This window comes from Ambystoma mexicanum, chromosome 2p, assembly GCF_040938575.1.
Source record: "Ambystoma mexicanum isolate Mex_15411 chromosome 2p, UKY_AmexF1_1, whole genome shotgun sequence".
NCBI classification, from domain to species: Eukaryota; Metazoa; Chordata; class Amphibia; order Caudata; family Ambystomatidae; genus Ambystoma; species Ambystoma mexicanum.
The window spans coordinates 313,895,855-313,914,429 of NC_090923.1; the positions used below are offsets into that span (position 1 = coordinate 313,895,855).

General features: G+C 43.9%; 1 protein-coding gene across 5 annotated transcripts in view; it reads left to right on the forward strand.

Moving 5' to 3' along the window:
* CACNA1D (calcium voltage-gated channel subunit alpha1 D) overlaps nucleotides 1-18,575 on the forward strand; it is a 2,225,258-nt gene that overhangs the window by 2,079,548 nt on the left and 127,135 nt on the right. For all 5 annotated transcript variants that reach the window (XM_069643624.1, XM_069643621.1, XM_069643623.1 and 2 more), the window contains exons 40-41: nucleotides 7,554-7,670; nucleotides 12,989-13,332. In XM_069643624.1, the coding sequence (XP_069499725.1) occupies nucleotides 7,554-7,670; nucleotides 12,989-13,332 (461 nt within the window). The remainder of the gene's footprint in view (nucleotides 1-7,553; nucleotides 7,671-12,988; nucleotides 13,333-18,575) is intronic.

Sequence of the window (18,575 nt, forward strand, 5' to 3'; positions counted from 1 at the left end):
ACCTGTTTGCGACTGCTGCCAACCAGAAGTGCGAAAGGAACTGCTCAAGGGAAATTCCTCAGCGAGGAGCTCTGGGAGAGGCGCTCGTCATGGAGTGGCTCTTCCCGCTTCTGTACGCCTGTCCTCTGATCCCTGTCATCCCTCAAGTTCTCAGGAGGTTGCAACGGTTCAGGACCCGCATGATCCTCATTGCTACGGATTGGGCCAGGAGAGCGTGGTACCCAGACCTTATAGATATGTCTATCTGTCCTCTAATGCGTCTTCCCCAAAGAGAGTATCTTCTCTCACGAGAGGAAGGTTGGGTTCTCCACCCGGACGTCACGACTCTCAACCTTCAAGCTTGGTTTCTGAGAGGTTGAGATGTATGGATTGGGACATCCCGGATGACGTGATGGAGGTGTTGCTTTTGGTTAGGTGGTCCGCAACAAAGTCCCTGTGCCGTTGCCATTGGCGTAAGTACTGTGACTGGTGCAGAGGAAAGAATGTGGATCCTTTTCAGTGTTCGATTCCGGAGGTTCTCTCCTTCTTGCTTTCTTTGGCCCACAGGGGTCTTCCAGTGGGCACCATTAAAGGTTATTTGGCAGCGCTGTCTATCTTCCAGTGTACTTCAGAGGAATGTTCTTATTTTAAAATTCCACTGATCACTCAGTTTTTGAAAGGGATCATGAATGTGTTCCTGCCGTCGCCGTTTCAGGTGCCGGTCTGGGACCTTAATTTGATTCTAAAATGTCTGATGAGTGCTCCGTTTGAACTCTTGTACCCTTGCCCTTTGAGGTTGTTGACATTTAAAACTGTTTTCATAGTTGCAGTTATATCTACTAGAAGAGTGAGCGAGTTGCAGGCCCTTTCTTCTAAGCCACCCTTTACTTTGTTCCACAAGCACAGTGTTGTATTGAGAGTACATCCGTCCTTTCTCCCCAAGGTTGTGTCGGAATTTCATTTGAGTCAGAAGATGGTACTCCCCGCTTTCTATCCTCCTCCTCATTCTAGTAAGGAAGAGGAGCGTCTCCATATGTTGGATCCTAGAAGAGCCTTGAACTTTTATTTCTCCAGAATGGCCAAACATCTCTTTGTGGGGTATACTGGACACCATTTGGGACAGGCTGTTTCTAAGCAGACCTTATCTAGGTGGATTATCCTCACTATTTCAGAATGCTACTGGTTGGCTGGTAAGGACCCTCCTGAGGGTTTGCAGGCTCATTCCACCAGGGGGATTGCTACTTCGACAGTCCTCCAGAGGGGTGTGCCTGTGAAAAACATCTGTGACGCTGCAATGTGGTCTTCTATACACACTACACGTTGGTTAAGCATTACTGCCTGGATACTTCCCATGCTCAGGATGTTGCCTTTGGTAAGGCAGTGCTTTACTCTGCCATTTATTTGGGTATGTGTAAATTTTCCCTACTCCAATCATTATTACTGATTAGTACTGGTAGTCTGTCATAGATGAGGAATATGTTGGAGGACACAATCCATTCGAAGAACAAGTTACTTACCAAGCTGGTAGCGTTCTTTCGACTGGATGTTCCTCCAACGTATTCCTCATCGCCCTCCCAGCCTACCCCTCTAAAGAATTTCCAATGCCTTTACAGCTTACGGCCCGCAAGGCTAAGTGCAGTCGATGCTGTGTTCTGGGCATGTGTGCCACACGTTGTGAGGGGGAAAAAATATGAACTGAGGCTACGGGCGCTGTGCATGCTACTTAGAACATCCGATGACGTCACCCTCGACGGAGGCCTTCGAGGGACATCGACCCGACAGCATTGACGCTGGGGCGCCCTCTGCCGAAAACGATTTCCGAAGCAGCACAACTGTGGACATTACATGTCATAGATGAGGAATAAGTTGGAGGAAAATCCAGTCGAAAGAACATTACCCGCTTGGTAAGTAACTTGTTCTTCTATTGTTGTTTTGGTTTATTCTAATTGGGGGAATGTGCCATAGCAGTGACCCCTTTCTTGATTGATCAAATTGAATGTTCAGTTTCTGGAGCAAACTGATGGAGGTAATTAGCATAGAATTATTGAAATACCTGTTAGATTTGGCCATGCAGCTTAAGTGAGAGAGGAAACGGTTTACTAAATTGTTCTTCCAGGCATAGCCATGGAGGCATTTCGAATGTGCTTCGTGGAGAAAACCAATAGATCTGTTTCAGCCTAAAGCATTTATAGTAGCCTTAAAATATTGAAATCTAGCCCCTTCTTCCGACATTTTGCCCTGTCATTTTTTAAGGGAGATTCAGGCTTCTTTTTTTTGCCCATGAAAACGTACTTATAATTTTGTTAATTTCAGTGTACAACTTGTCAGTAAATGGAATAGGGAACAATGACCACTCCAGATGATTGATCGCCATTTTGGCATCAAGAGTCATCACCATCAATATATCAATATGATATGCCAAAAATGTTGTAGAGAAGTCTGGTGTTAGCCGACTCTATTCTGCCTGTAACAAATCCTGATTGGTCCAGTTTAACTAACAAAGCGTAAATTGCAAGTTCCAATTTATTTCTCACAAAGCTAGGAGTAAAAGAAGCAAAAAGGCAATTTAACCTTCTTTTACTCTTCACAATTGCAGTCTGCTTTGTGAGTGTTGGAAATTGCATGCAGGGCTCCAGCAACATGAACGTGCAAGCGTTGGTGTTCCACTGCTTGCAATTAGCATTGTGAAGGCATCATGAAGCAAGACACACACAACAGACTTAAAGTTCAAAATAAAATACTTTATTAAATCAAATATCAGGATGGTAGGAATCCTAACTTGCCCTATGCTAAGGTGGGAGTCCCCTACCTGATTAAAACTATGGAAAGTCGGAGTGAAAGAGTGCAACTTAAAAGTCTGTCTGTGTCAAAAACCTCTATTTGCCCTCACAACTAAAGCTAAACAATGATGTCAATAATAAAAGAAATAGTGTTTAGCACAAAGTTCTGAGCTTCTTCCAGCTCCCAACTCTCTTTTCGCTCTCCTTCCCCAATTGTAAGAAAGTTCCACAAAAAGTCTCAAGATTTTCGTTCTCAAGTTCAAGGCAATAAAGTTCCAAACAATCCTCCTGTTTCCCTTCCCCAAGTACCAAGCAACACAGTTTAAACACAAAAGATCTTGAGGCTCTGTTGTCAAGACAACATGTGTGGTTCCTCAGGTCTCAGGGTTCCCTTCGCCAAGACTTTAACTTCACCACCACTATGTCTTTGGTTTTCAGCATTCAGGGCTCACTGGTCTAGGTGCACTTGTCAGACCACACAGTCCACCCATTACAGGCTGCGCAACAACAATCTCTGGGCTCTTTAGCTCACACAGATTATTTGGTACTTGGTTCTGTGCACTAAGTCACCTTTACGCAGTTCCTCTTTATCAGCCTCTTGGCTTTATGTGCTGATTTACACTCCTCTGGCTTCTCTTTGTCAGCCTTGTGGCTCTGCCATCATGTGTCACACACCTCTTGCCAGTCTTTGGCCTTGCTGCACTAGATTCACTCATCAGAATTTCACTTGGGGGAGGGGGTTCTTCATACCCCAGCTTTGCGCCCTTTTCTTTAATTCGTTTTCACGTGGGCACTTGGGCGATCTCGTTATTTGCTTTGCCCTGGGGCGATCTCGTTATTTGCTTTGCCCATAACATTTTATTCCATTTAGTATTTAATACGGTTAACTTCAAGGTTTCAATCAATTTGTTGTGCAATATGCATTTATGTTGCTTAATTTCAAGTTCCCATTCAGTCCGGAAATCAGTATGCATTTATTTTGCTTCATTTTAAGTTTCTATTCAGTTCAGTATTCAATATGCATTTGTTTTGCTTAATTTTCAAGGAACGGTATTTGTGGTCCACTAGGAGTGCCCCGCTATTCGAGTGCCCTCCCCGACACTCAACGGCTTCCTGTGTCTACTCCCAGTGGCTCCCGCTGCTTCTTCTCTGCTTCTGAAACTGGGAAGTCAACCTTCACGAGCTCCGCTTGCTTACCGTGCGTTTCCCTCTGCACACCGGCACCTTGAATGCTTCTTCATGGATGCGGGTGGCGTCCTCTCTTCTTCGGGCTTTCTCGCAACTCCTACTGCCTGCTCTCTATCACAGAGGCTCCCAGACCTGCAGCAAACACACGGCCCACTTGCTTTGGGTCCTGCAAGTCCTCTGGGATATCTGCCGGCGTCCTGGCTCCTTCTCCGGTCCCACCGCGGATGTCTTCTCTTAACAAGGGTCCCCTGCTGGTCTCTCCCCACAGGCTTCCCTTTTGCTTTCCTCTCTTCTCCACTGGTCTCCCTTTATACCTGAAGCCCCTTTATAGGCTGCAGGTGTGGATCTCTAATGAGACTTGCCTGACCATTATTAAAGGGATATGCCTGAGCCTCAACACTTTGCAGGCATCTTCCTCGTCCCAGTAGTCGAGTGGTGAAATGGTGTAGTGTTCACTACTCTTAGTCGCCTCTTCCTCGTCTCAGTATTGTCAAGTGTCACATGTGTCGAAATGAGGGGAACAGCTTTATAATGACCCATAAATGTCAGGGAAGGGTTAGGCCGGTCCTCAACACGAAAAGGGGGATACCATGTCTCGCCTGTGTGTACTCCACTCCCAATCCTCAAGGACCCTTCACCCAAGTGATCCTCCCACGCTTCTCCATCCCCAGGGTCGGGATCCAAGAGCGATGGCCTTTCCCTGGCCACCTGAGAAGAGGATCCAAGGGGAGTAGGAGTGAGAATACCCTCAGGTTTCATACAGCATATAATGTAAAATGCCACCCTTAATGTTCACTAGGTTTCCTTTTGAGTTTAATGGCATCTTCTTCTGAAAAGCAAGTCTCCTGCCGAAGAGTAATGTTCATTTTCAGTTTTTTTTAAAACATGATTTTATGTTTATTGACCGCACAGTTTATCCCCTTGATGTTCGAAATTATTTTAAGACATTAATTAAACTATAAAAGATTAATATTCCAATGTACTGCCTCCCAGCCATACCGTTTCATTCTTAGCTTCCTCTGTATAAATAAGAGTGAATAACCAGTCATGCTTTACACTTGACCACATTTAGAAAATCAACACTAGCACTAAAAATCAAAAACGGAAAAGTGAACTTAAATATTAAAAGAAGTAACAAAATATGAACCAACATTTGGTGAGAAGTGACGGCTTGATTGAGGGCAGGTTGGGTCACATGAGCCAAAAAGACAGTCATGGCGTCTGTAATGATGATAGGAAATGGGGCATATCAAACTGACAGAATTGCTGTGGAGCAAACAGAGTCTTATAAAATATAACCAGTGGACAGTGAGATCTACGAAGAACTGGATATCACATCTTCAAGGCATCACATTGATAGTAGATTAAGACAGTAAGCTTGCTTAGCATTGCTTTGTGACTTACTGAGATGATTAACCAGCAACCGAGATTGTAGTAACCTAAGACATAAACATTCCGTACTTTCCTGAAAGCTGACATAATTTCCTAAACAGAACTAGCTGTTATACAGCTGCATCGAATTAAAACTACATTACCTGAGTATAGTCCTATGTGCAATACTAAACTGTTGAATGTGACAAAGGGCCTCATTACGACCCAGGCGGTAAGGGATTAACGGCGCTGTAAAAGGTGGCAGTGCCGTTAACCCCTTACCGCCTAATTACAAGGTCCCTTTGCGGGTCCCTACCTTTACGGCTGGTTTTACCAGCCGTTAAGGACGGGACCTGCAAAGGGACCTTGGAGGTTATTACGGTACCGCAATTTGCAGTACCGTAATTACCGCCTTCCCCATTTCCATTGAGCCCAATGGTGAATGGGGAATTACCGTCCCGCAAACCTTGAAATGGGGCGGTAGTTCCGCCATTCACCATGGCGGAATCGGTAAGGTACCGGCGTCAACCATGGTGCCAATAGCGCCATGGTTAACGCCTGGGTCGTAATGAGGCCCAAAGTCATAGTAACTGTATCTACAAATAGCGCTAGGAGTGAACTGTGGTGCAGTGGATGTTGTCGTCAGAGATGTCACAGATGACTTTAAAGGTAGTGTTAACTAAGATATCCCGTAAGAGGGAGAGGGGTGGCGACGAATAACTGACAGACAGATGGCATGGAGTAATTAATGCCGAGAGTGTGGAGGAGCTGTAGTTTATGTGGTTTCTGAATGTATGGGAGAAAGGGAGAATGATTCCACAAATTAACTATATCTAGTTTCTATGTTAAAGTTTAGATCGTGGTGTGTCAACAGTGTTATGCTCACATCAAAGTCAGAGTGGTGGATGCCCCCTCCCACACTGCCACAATGAGGAGTCATTAATGTAGGGATTGTTGAGGCAAGTGACATACAAGCGGGGGGGGGGGGGGTAGAACACATGGCGCAAACGTTCTTTCTATCTCAAGTTACTGCTCTGTCTTGTGTTTCCAAATCCTCCACCCCCCTTCTGAGTTGTTACCTGATGATGCATTACAATTTCGTAATTGACATGGGCACCTACAGGAAAAACATCCCAGGAATGACGAGAAGCACTGTTTTTCCATGCACTACTGCTGGCCAGGCAGTATGCTAAAAAAACAGTCACCACAAGCTGTGAGACAATTTTCTGTCGCACTTGACTGTCGGGAATTTTGACAGTTGAAAGTATAATCCCATCTTGGTTGGTTGCAGATCAGACCATGATCTTCTTGGACAATTGGAAACAAGAGATTATATTGTCTGGCAAGTTAGTGTAGTTGGGAGGAAGTGGTGTATTGATGTACATTCGACAAGTCAAAAGTAGCATTGGATTGTATTGACAACTGAACTCCTTTGGGCAGTCAGCATCTGTTTCCAATTGAGTGTGCCTCCTAGGCCTCTGATTTTGCTGCTTATGCTGACTTAAAATGGATGTCATCAACCTTTAGATGCATAGGAGGCCAGTTACGTGGCACAATAAATCAATGATGGATTCAATCCATTGTTTTAAAAAAGGGTTTCTCTAAAAATCCATCAGTTAAAACAATTTTCTTGTACTGTCCTCCAGCATGGTATTTCAGACCTATACTGCTGTGTTTTAAAGCGTAGCACATAACACATGACAAGGTCTTTGCTGACTAACAAATTACATGCACTTCAATAACACACTGCACCACTAGCAGTTTCTAGGCACTGGTCTAATTCCTGCATAGTGGCAGCAGACCAGGATTTTTAATAAACGGATTCCAGGATTAGAGTATGATCTGCTAGTGTATTATGGGGATCAACAGCATTCTCCGTCAGATTATACCAAAGCACATGCATTGTATGCGTGCTACCATGTATGCGCCTGCAGGAGAAAGAAAGTGCTTGCAGTGTAGAGAGCAACGCTACTCTTGTAGCATATCTTGTTCAATATATGTGTTCATATAAAAGTGCAAACATTTTATATCAGGAACTTAGAGAATGGAATGGGGCAGTAAATATGATTCTGTTGTGATTGTTTTATCCTACTATTGTGGTTTTGTATGTACTATTCTTGAAAAAAGATTGTGTTCATCGTTTAATTGTATGTTTTATTTAAAAGAATGCCATGGTCAATGCTTTTGTTGGGAAAATAAAAATCTTTATTTATTGTGCCACTTTGACGCATCCAGGCTGGACTCAGGACTTTGCATGACATTGGCCCTGAAATACGACGCGCTATATCATGTGACCTACAAGATGATGAGCCTGATGAATGCAACCAAGAGGAAGATGAAGATATATTCAGAGTAATGATTTTTTTTGTTCTCATAGAATTTGTTTTTAAATTCTTTCATAGTGAAGCTTAACTGTTTTAAATGACTAAAGTTGTGTGACTTGTTACCGTGCAACTACTTACAAATCTGCATGAGGCATTCTGTGTCTCGGGAGGATAGCTCAGGGGCAACGTGCTCGCCTTGGAAGCAAGACGACACGGAGCACCACAGGTTTGATCCCCGGGTCCGTGCTTAGAAACCTCTGGGTATTAAGCACGTTATAAATAACATTATGTAATGCTATGGTTGGCTTTGTTTAATGGTAGCTATCTTAATTGTTCTTCTTTACATACCTGAGACATGTGAATCATTTTCAGATGGTTAAATGCATTTGTATGACAAGAAGTTTCACCATCTTTTCTCTAACTCAGACTCTCATGACTCCTTTGGGGGTTTTCACCAAACATTTTCTTTCCTCGGGTAAGTCATGTAGGGTTACTCTCTCACTTTCAAAAGCGCTACACTCTGCACTTCAAGCTCTTATATCAGTGTGACAGCAAGACTTAGTGAAATATTCCAGCAGTATTTTCTGACGGTTATCGAAAAATAACGGGGCTTGTATGCATGGTAGCATATCAAGGGGAACGAATAATCAAGGTTATGGCCAGACAGCAGGAGGAGGATTTCTATAACATAGATTCCTCCCATATCTGCAAGCAAGCCCTACACACTGCATTTCAGACTTAGAAAAAAAAATTGAGGAAGGTATGCCCAGATTGAGGTCATTGTGCATCCATTCCTTGTTGATCTGGTTTGCTTCTCATGTGCAGTTCATGTCTATCATAGAGAAATCCTACAGCATTTACAGTTATTTTGGGGGTGGCTTTTGTATTTATTTATTTTTTGCATTTGTGGAGGGGACACAACCTGTAGGTAGCTAGGCGCTGGTTACAGAAGATAATACAGTAAATAAAAACAGCAAACCAGATCAGTTAGTTGAAAGCCACGTTTTCAAGAGTTTTCTGAAGGTCCAGTACGATGATTCTGCTTGGATGGAGATAGGCAGGGAGGTCCAAAGCATCGGAGCTATGACAGGGAAACTTGAGCCTCCCGTTCTACTATGTTTGAATCTCGGGACGGAGAGGCGATGTCAGTATGTAGAGCATGTGGGCCTTGTTGAGGTAGGTGTGTTGAGCCTCAGTGACAGATATGCAGGGGCTACTTTGGAACACAGTGATTAGTGTTGGAGAGGACTTTGAAATGGACACATTTGTGAACTGGGAGCCAGTGGGAATTTCTTCTAGCTCTGTGATGTGGTCACGTTTGGAGAGTCCAAGAGCAGCACGGAGAGGTTTGCAGCTTACTGATGTTCCTTCCTGTGGTACCTGCAAGAAGGGCATTCCAATAGTCAAGCTTGGCTCTAATGATGGCTTGAGCAATGGTGAGTCGGTTGTTGGTGGACAGGAAAGCTCTTCTGGTGTTTATGATCTTTGTGGTGTGGGTGGCGGACGAAGCAATGGCGCTAACTTGTCTTGCCATATCAAGGGTGGTGTCAAGCTAGACACCCAGAGTTTTCACAGCCGGCAAGGCAGGAATTTTAATCCCGTCTCTGATGAAGGCAAGGTAGGAGGGGTTAAGTTTGTTGAGTTGGGCTCGGGATCCGACAAGTAGAAGTTCAGTTTTTTTCATCGTTTAGGCACAGCAGGTATGAGCCCATCCAGGCTTAGATAATCTCATAGATGGAGTTAAGTTTTGTGGTGTCTTTGAGGTAGTCGCCTGTTAGTGGGAGAAGGATTTGTGTTGTCGACGTAATTGGTGTATGAAACACTGAGGGCATCCAGGGTATCCAATAGGATTTTTGTGTAAATGTTGTATAGGGTGGGGGAGATGCACGAGCCTTGTGGGGCGCCGCATGGGACAGAGGTAGGTGGGGCTGCAGAGTATCCAGCAAATACTCATGTGGTTCTTTTAGCAAGGAAAGAGGCAATCCAATTAGTTGCTTCAGGGGAGAAGTTTGCCGCAGTGGTGAGGTGTGGGGTGGTCGATCAGGTATTGACAGCTTTTACACTATGGTACAATTTGAATCCGTAGAAATCTCAATGTTGAGGGGGTGCTGGGTGCCTTTCCCCATGCCACAAAGAAAAATAAACTCCAAAGCTGCCCTTTTTAATAAGACCGAGCAAATCACATTGTTGCCGTGGGTCCCATTGATGATAATGTTGAAGGATATAGTCCACCCATTTCTCAGATAGCAGTGATGATAACTGCCAGATGGCTTCTGGGTTTCTCACCCAGCCAAACGCCCAAAAAAAACCATTCATTTTTGGTTCTGATATTTTACAGAGAGTCACTATGGAACTGCAAAAGTGACAAAAGTGGGGTTGGGCAGTCCAGGTGAAAAGTGTGCTTGGGTTATATCTCTTTCAAAATGTGGCCATTGTGTATCTGGTGTGGACAGCTGCAGTTGCTGGTGTGTATAGTTAATGCCCCAATCTAATACACAGTAATCAGTAAAAAAGAAGCAGTACACCAGAAAACTGTGCTTCTCCAAATTATATTCGATGGAAATGTATTAGTATCTTCCCATAATAATGGAGTATCCGTAATCACACAGAATTATATTGAAGGCCTTGCCCTAGCCGACACGTGTTTCAACCATCTTTAGTCTTTCTCAAGGCTATTGGTTGGCAAGTATCATAAAGTTACAACAACATTCGTAAATCGGATAACGTTCTTAATATCAGTCTAGGTTTCACATGTAGGCTTAACCCATTAACATTTAATAAGAGACTTGAGGTGTACCATTGCGTTAATGGTACATGTGAAGCCTAGACTGATATTAAGAACATTATCCGATTTAAGATTTGTGAGGGAATTTTATTGTAACTTTCTGAATAATATAATCAGTGCTGCACAGACTTCCCAGCTTCTATGTTTGGCTACTATTTTTTAGCATTCAGCAGAGATATAGTATTGACATTGACTTTTTAAATCTGAAACTATGTACCGAGATGAAGAAGAGGGCTGCGAGGATGAAGAACCCTCGGATAAACTGAAGTGAGCAGTCTAGTCCTTTAACAAATCTGATTGGTTCAAGACAACTCCTTTCCCCATTGTGGGAGTTTAAATGTAATACAGCTGAAAGCCAGAGAGGAGAGTCACTCAGAGTGGTTATTTCCAGGAAAGCGAAGCTGTTAGCTGTAAAGCAGAGAATGGAGACACAAGACTGATACAGAGACGAGGAAGGAAAGAAAGCGAGCATAGCACGGGAGTCGGCTATTCTGAAGCTCGCATACCGAATATACACAGAGGCGTCTCACTGCGTCCACAGCAACGCCAAGGCGAGAGCAGATTACAAGGAGGATGCCTCGAGATGGAATTTTACCACCCAGAAGACACAAACCTAACACAGAGGTATGCAGGCTGGTGGGAATTGACAGGAGGTCTGGGGAAGCAGGGTGAAGCACAGGAAGGACCAAATAAGGGTCAGACAATATTTTGTACTAATACACTAAGAGAAATACAAAGAAGCAGGGGGGTAAATAGCCCAGTCGTTAATAAATGCATAACAAGTGAAGTGAAAACTTAACTTGGCAGGAGAGTCTATTGCAGACAACCAATGCAAGTCTGGGACCCGCACCAATTTGAAGTAGAAAATATAAGGGAGTCCGAGACACTGTGTGAACGCAAGATTGGTATCAAGGAACGGTACGTTTGGCAGGAGAGTAAACCAAACAAACCCAATGTTCCATTGTGAATCTGGGACCCACACCCAAAAGAGAGACCAAGGATAAAAGGGTCTGGGACCGTAAAGATAACCAGAAATAACAGGATGGAGCCCTATTCAAAAAGAAAGACAATATATGAGATAACTGGGTCTTGGCAGAAGAGTACACCAGGACCCCTCAAGTACTGTAAGTCTGGGATTCGCACCCAAATAATAGGTTGGAAACAAAGGGGTTTAAAACCCGAGGACTAAGAATGTGTTGTAATTTCTGGGAGAATCCTTTGTGTTTTGTATGAGAAAAGACATTTGTCTTTTTGAAGTCTAGGGGAAAGGAGCAACCCCATAGTATTGGAACATCATTTTCTTGATTCCTTTGGAAGCCCAACTGGCTGAGAACATTTATGTTGCCTTGATGAACACTATTTTCTTTAGAGTGTGATCACCCTTGCACCATTTTGTTAGTTTATAGAAAGAGGGACAGAGTTATGTTTTGGAGATGTGACTGGGGCAGACTTTATACTTTCCGACATCCTGACTGTTTTCACTTGTTCTTTTGAGGTACGGTAACCCCTCTTAGATTTAGGGATAGAGAGGCCTTTTTCCCTCAACCTTTCTTGATCAGTCTATACCCCAAAATATTCCACCCTTGTGTTCAAGTCTTACTACTGGCACTTCACAGTTCCCTAAATGCTATCAAATCATTACAAAGAAGTCAGAAAGTGTATTATGGTAAGAGTGGATCAGCCACTGTGCCCCTTATAGGAGATATTCCTCTAGCAGAATCCTAGACACCTTTTCAGACACTTTGCAAACATTATTAGTTGGACATGGATACTGAAAGTTAGTCAAGCATGACTAAAAATCATTTCTGATCTGCTATATTGCGCTTAAAGCATGGAACCGAGATTCAAACCTGTTCTGCGTTGTCTTGCTTCCAAGACAAACATGTTGCACCAGAGCTATCCTCCGAGGCCGTTTCATGTGATTTTTGGCCTGCTAGTCTCTTCAAATCTTTATGGACCTGGGGAATTTATTATGTGACAGTAGATATTCAGTAAGTGCATCTTCTTCTGATTCATAATCACCCAGCTTCTTTGCGTTCTGAGGATTTCAAACATTTTTTTCTTGGTCAGTCACTAATAAAGTACTAAGACTGTTGCCTTAATCATGAGCCTAATGGGTTCCCCCTCTCAGCTGTGCAGAAATGGGGACAAAGTACGAAAATGTTTGGTTGATTTCTGATACAATATATTAATAATACATCTTACGTTAAAAAGTGATCCGGTGTCCTGCCTAGTGGTATTTAAGACATTCAAAACTATAAATCTGCATAGTATGTCCTCGCTGGATAGCTACTGTTAAAGATTAGTGGCTTTCCTTTTCTTGTTCTGCTCCACACCCTACTATGTTGCCAATTTGGTCACAAGGATCTTAGCTGTAATTTCTGTATTCTCCATCTATTCCATATACAACAGAGATTATTGAATTTAAATTCTGTTTGTCTTTTAACCGAGTGCAAAATATATGTTGCATTTATGAAAACACTTGATATTTGATCACTGTACACAGTCACACCTTGATGAAAAGTATATTGGCAACAGTTGTCTTTTTTTTTCTTTTGCAGAGAAACGGTGGCTTATTTGGAAACCATGTCAATCATGTCAGCAATGACAGTAGAGAGTCCTTTCAGCAGACCAATACCACCCATCGCCCTTTACATGTACAGAGACAGTCAATTCCATTCGCAAATGAGGCTGAAAAAGCCATGTACACTGGCAATTCTGTGTATCATAACCACAACTCTGTAGGAAAGCAAGTACCAAATTCAACAAATGCCAATCTCAATAATGCCAACATGTCCATAATGGTAAATGGGAAGCATCTAGGCCTTCAACATGCATCTGAAAACGGATACCATTTAAATGCCAAGAATGGTCAAGAAAAGCAAAGAAAGACAAGTATTAACAGGTATTCTTTTAATAAAAGTACAATATCTTTTAAACTTCAGTAATGATATTATTGGTTTCCAGTTGTATTACCCAGATGTTGCTATTCGTTGTACATTAATGTATTTGCATATTGATATTAAAAACATAAAGTTTACACCTTATCCAACGATGATGAACAGATGATATAATGAGTTGTAGGTTTCTAGAAGGGAAGCGTTCACAAAGTTCAAATCTGCTTCTGTGCCTAGATGAGGCTAATTTTATTTGTGTCTACTTTATGTTTTGATGCGTGACTAGCTGAACACATTTTGCTAGTAGACCTAAGCAATATTACAGTTTTTTTGTATCATCTGATAAAGTGCAAGAACCAAAGACTTCCTTGATTGCCTGGATTGAGCAATGTTAGAGATTGAAAACTTGAAACAGGTCAGGAAACGCTTAGAAGCCCTCCACCATGGAAGGGGATGGCTATAAATTGAAAAGGTTTCCTTTCTAGTCTCAAGAAACTTTCTTCTCTTTGTGTCATGCTCACAAGATAGGATAAATCCATTGATGAAAGTGTGATATTTAATCTTGGAGATCAAGTATCTTGGGAATGAATTGAAGTGGCAAGTTAGGGCACATAGTAGGACGAGGGCAGAACGTCACTTATTATTATTTGAGTTTGTTTGAAATGAGAACTTGTTAGTAAGACTTTTAATTACTCATTATGAACGTATGGGCAAATGTCTCTTAAAATGAGTAACTCAGTCGTTTTTACCCATTGGCATTTATATCTGCCAATAACGTCAGTGACATACAGGTTTGTCAGGCTCTCAGTGTAATATATTTAAAGATTAAATTGTCAGGAGGCATGGCAAAGCAGTGGACCAGAATTCTGTAGTAGCAAGGGCCGTGAGCTCTGTGGCGTGGAGCAGTTTCCCCTCTTTCCCAGCCCCCCTAATCACCCGTGCATGTTCACATGGAGTGGTAGACCCCTTGGAGACCACCCAGAGCACCTGAGCGGTGGAGCCAGTGAGTGCTGGGTTTTGGTGACAAGTGAACAGTGCCAGGCTCGGGCAAAACCTTTAAGATGGCGATAGCAGGCGCCAATCCGGCGGAACAGCTGTTGCTGTTGGTGCTAGGGCTGGAGCATGGACCCACTCGACCCCTTCGGCATTCGTTGGTGGTCGAGTCCGCCACCCCAGTGGAGATGCCCAAGTTTGAGTCAGGCTGGTAGTCGTGGGAGAGCAGGCAACGTCTGGAGGACCGGTGGACGGCAGTGAATGTGACAGAGGATGCTTGGGGGGGAGGGGGAAGCGCCCAGAGTGAGTTTGCTAGACGAGCTCCGCTGCATGTGCCTGGATGTGCCTGATGTTTGCTGGATGTGAGCCAGAGACTGCACTGGTCCCTGATACAACGCGAGCCACGGAGATGAGCCGTGGGGTGGTAAGGGGCGCGTCAAGCCCAGGAGGTGAAATGGGTGGTTGCCACCTGCCACCCATCCCTGAGCTTAATCTAACAGTGAGGTAACTGGAGATAGGGCACCTAGGGGCTAGAACCACATGCTGGTGCTGCAGAACTCTTGGGGAGTGTTTACTCCAATATGGCAAAGAACCAGCCTAAACTGAAGGCTGCCTCAGCGGGGAACATAACATCTCTAAATCAAGTGCAGCACCCACCCAAAGAGAAAGCTCAGCAGGTCGTAGCTCAGGTGCACACACACTAGGAGGCTCTGGAGGCACCCGGGGGCTTTGTGAACATCGTTGACTTAAAGTGGCTGCTTCTGGAGTTGAAGGCAGACGTGCAAAGCGGTACGCAGCTCTGACGCACAGCATCTAAGCTTAGCCACCATCTGCAGAGATCTGACGAGCGTTTGAAAGAGATGGAAGACAGGCAATGCGAGCAGGCCTTTGAGCAGGATACATTGGAGATGAGGGTCACGGAGCTGGAGACTTCTCTACAGCAGATTCTGTACAGACAGGTGGACAAAGAGAACAGGTCCTGCTGCAATAATGTCAGGGTGATGGGAATTCCCATGCCTGTCCATGATAAAGACGTGGACGCCTATGTCCAGGACCTCTTCAAGTCTATCCTGGGAGAGGTTAGCAGTGATGACCTGCATCTCGGTCGTACCCACCACATTTATGGTGCATTTCAACAAAGTAGAAATTTGACCACGGACCTCCTGACCAGAATCCACTCCTATTGCACGAAGGAAAAGCTGATGATGGTGGTGAGGAAGGCATCTCAGGTCTGCTTCAAAAGGAACTCGATATCTTGGTTTCAAGACTTGTCTTGACAGACACTCTGAAAATTGAAAGATTTGCAGTGGATGACTGGCTGGCGCTGGGAGCAAAATATCCGGTACTGGTGAGTCTTCCCCTTTAGTCTTCACATTGAACTTAATGGTAACCAGAAGAAGCTTTTTATCTGTGGGGCGATGACCAGGTGGGGGAACAACAGGATTGAGAGTTATCTACCCTCGCAATATAGGAGAAGGTGACGATATGTCAGAAAACTCACCTGAAAAGTTCCCATCAACACTGTTGAGTAGTCTGGACTTTGTAAGAAGGGCAGTCTGTAGAGGTAATTCTGGTACTCCAGTGTGTGCAATGCTGGGGGCGGCTACTCCCAGTAGTGGAAGCAATGAGGCACGTTGGTCTCTGAAGGTGCGTTCTCCATTTCCTTTTACTTTTCGTTTTCTGCCCTGTTTTCTCTCTTGCCATTTACCTTCGGTTTCTTTCTTTGTTCTTTATCTGTATCTGTCTATATGGAGGTTTTAGGGAGAGGTTCTGGGCCGGAACTTTCACCTATGGGGGGGAGGTGTACATTTGGGTCATAAAGGGTATTGTTGATGGTTGACTTCATTTAGTTCATTCAGTTTTTGTTAAAGTTCGACAGAGTTTTTTGTGAGTTCATTCATGCTCAGACTGGCTCAGCTGGAAGTTTGTTTTAAATGTTACATAGCAGTTTGGTTTTGAATGAGGTAAAATTGGTTTCCCTGAATGTTCAGGGGCTGAAATCCCCCATTATGAGGAAATATATAGATAGCTGCCTGATGGAGCTGGATGTTGGGGTGGTGTTCTTACACAAGACTCACCTTCATAAACAAGATACCTGGCACCTGGTTAATAGATATTACAGTTTGCGGGGGGTGGAGATTCTCATCAACAGGGATTTGCGGTTCACCAGGGAGGCGATTGTGAGGGACTCAGAGGGTTGCTATTTAATGTATAAGAGCAGGTTGTTTGGTCATATGCTTTCTCTGGTAACCATTTACGCCCCTAATGAGGCACTGGACTCCTTCTTTGGTTCACTTATCCCAATTCTTGCTACTTTTTGTGAGGGGGGTAATTATTGGGGGCGGTGGGGATTTTAATTGTGCTCTGGACCTGCAGCTGGATAGGACATCTCAGCCCTCTCATGTGGACAAGCACAATGCCCAGGCTTTGATGAATCCTGCGGAGTAATCATTGGTCCCTAGCCTAAAGTCTCCTCCAATCTGGCCAGGGGAAGGAAGCCCCTACCTGATCCTGACCCTGAGGGTGGCATTATGAGGGAAAATTACATGGGAGGAGTTGGCTGTCATGACTTCTGTAGGAGAGACGCAGTAATTTTCTCTGTATGAAGAGGAGGAGCCCATAATCGTTGAATACCTGATGGCATGTTGTCATTTGACAGATCGTTCCCATGTTAAAACCCAAACCACTGTGTATAATAAGATTTAACACTCAGGTATGCGTGGTTTGCATTCAACATCCTTTGATTATAATGATTTTGACCTGGATAGGAATACTGAGCAAAATTGCACTACACTTAATATTTACAAAACCTCTGCTGGTTCTGACAATCTCTACTTCAGCAAGTTTTTAAAACTATATTACCTTGAAAAGTCTATACCTATGGGGACTCCAATTCTCATAAAGCCTGAGGTACTGGGTTGGGAATGTGACTAAGTAGGAAGTGCATTCTAGTTGTACAAAATTGAATCAGCTGCACAGGACATTTAAACCCAAAGGTTACCTGCGGCAATGTGATTGCGGAAGGGAAATGGAGAGAGACTGCAGAGTACGCAGAGCGGGAAGTGAGACCGGTGACAGAGGAAGTTCTCAAGAGAAGATCCACGAGGAGAGCGGTGAACGGCTGCCTGCAACAGAGTGGCAGCGTTCTAGACTGTAGAGGAGAAGCTCAGGTAATTTAAAGGGCGATCGATGCGCAGCGGGGGTCAAAAGACGAGAGGCCCTGCAGAGCTGTGCAGGTTCTGGCGGCAAAGGCAGCCAACATGCAAACCAAACAGACCTCTGTGCCGACGGGGAAGTCAGTCCCGCGAAAGGCACTCGCAGGAACGGTACGGTTTACTGGTGAGTCAGCCTGAGAGTGAAGAGGGCCCAGGAGGTGCATACGTTAAAGAATAGAAAAATACTTTTGAATATCGACCAAAGGAAATTATGAAGACAAGGCAAACACGGTACAAGTCTCCTGACATGAGATGTCAGTTAGAGGAGTCCTGGAACCTGCATTGCCATAAGCCAAAAGACTTTGAATGAGAAATAAGTAGGCAATAGTTGTGTAGTTCTCCTGATATGAGATGTCAGTTGAGGGAAATCTGGGACAAGCATTGCCAAGAGCCAAGCGAGATTGACAAACAGAACTTGAGCAAACCCTCATATATTGGATGTCTGCATGGGGGAAATTGGTACAAGTAACCACTGAAGTCAACAAGTTGGGTTATGAGAAGTATGATTGTATGATACGTAAAGTGGAAGGATGATTGCAGAAAGACCTGATAAGAATATAGTGTAACAATCCTTTTTGGAAAGTGATGCCCGGCAGGAGAGTATACCAGGGGATCTATGTGAGTCAAAAAGGAGATATTCTTGGCAGTAGAGTAAACCAGGATATCACGAGTGTTTCAGTTAAAGAGGATGAGAAATTCCTGGCAGGGGAGTATAGCAGGAATGGAGCAATTGCGTAAAGGAACATAATCATTATAAATAGTATTCTATGAAAGAGACATTTGGTTTTGCCATCCTAGGAAAAGTGTTCTATGAAAGGGACATTTGGTTTTGCCATTCTAAGAAAATACATTGTGGAGAAGGTAAGTGTTTAGCTATTCTGACCACAGTGTTCTATGGATGAGGCATTTTACTTTGCCACAACGACACTTTGTGGAAAAGACACTTTCATTCATTAGAACAACACATTTCCAACAGACTTCCTGAATTGTTTCAGGGGAAGGGAGCCAACTCCTGGATACAAGGATTGCCTTTTCTGGAATTA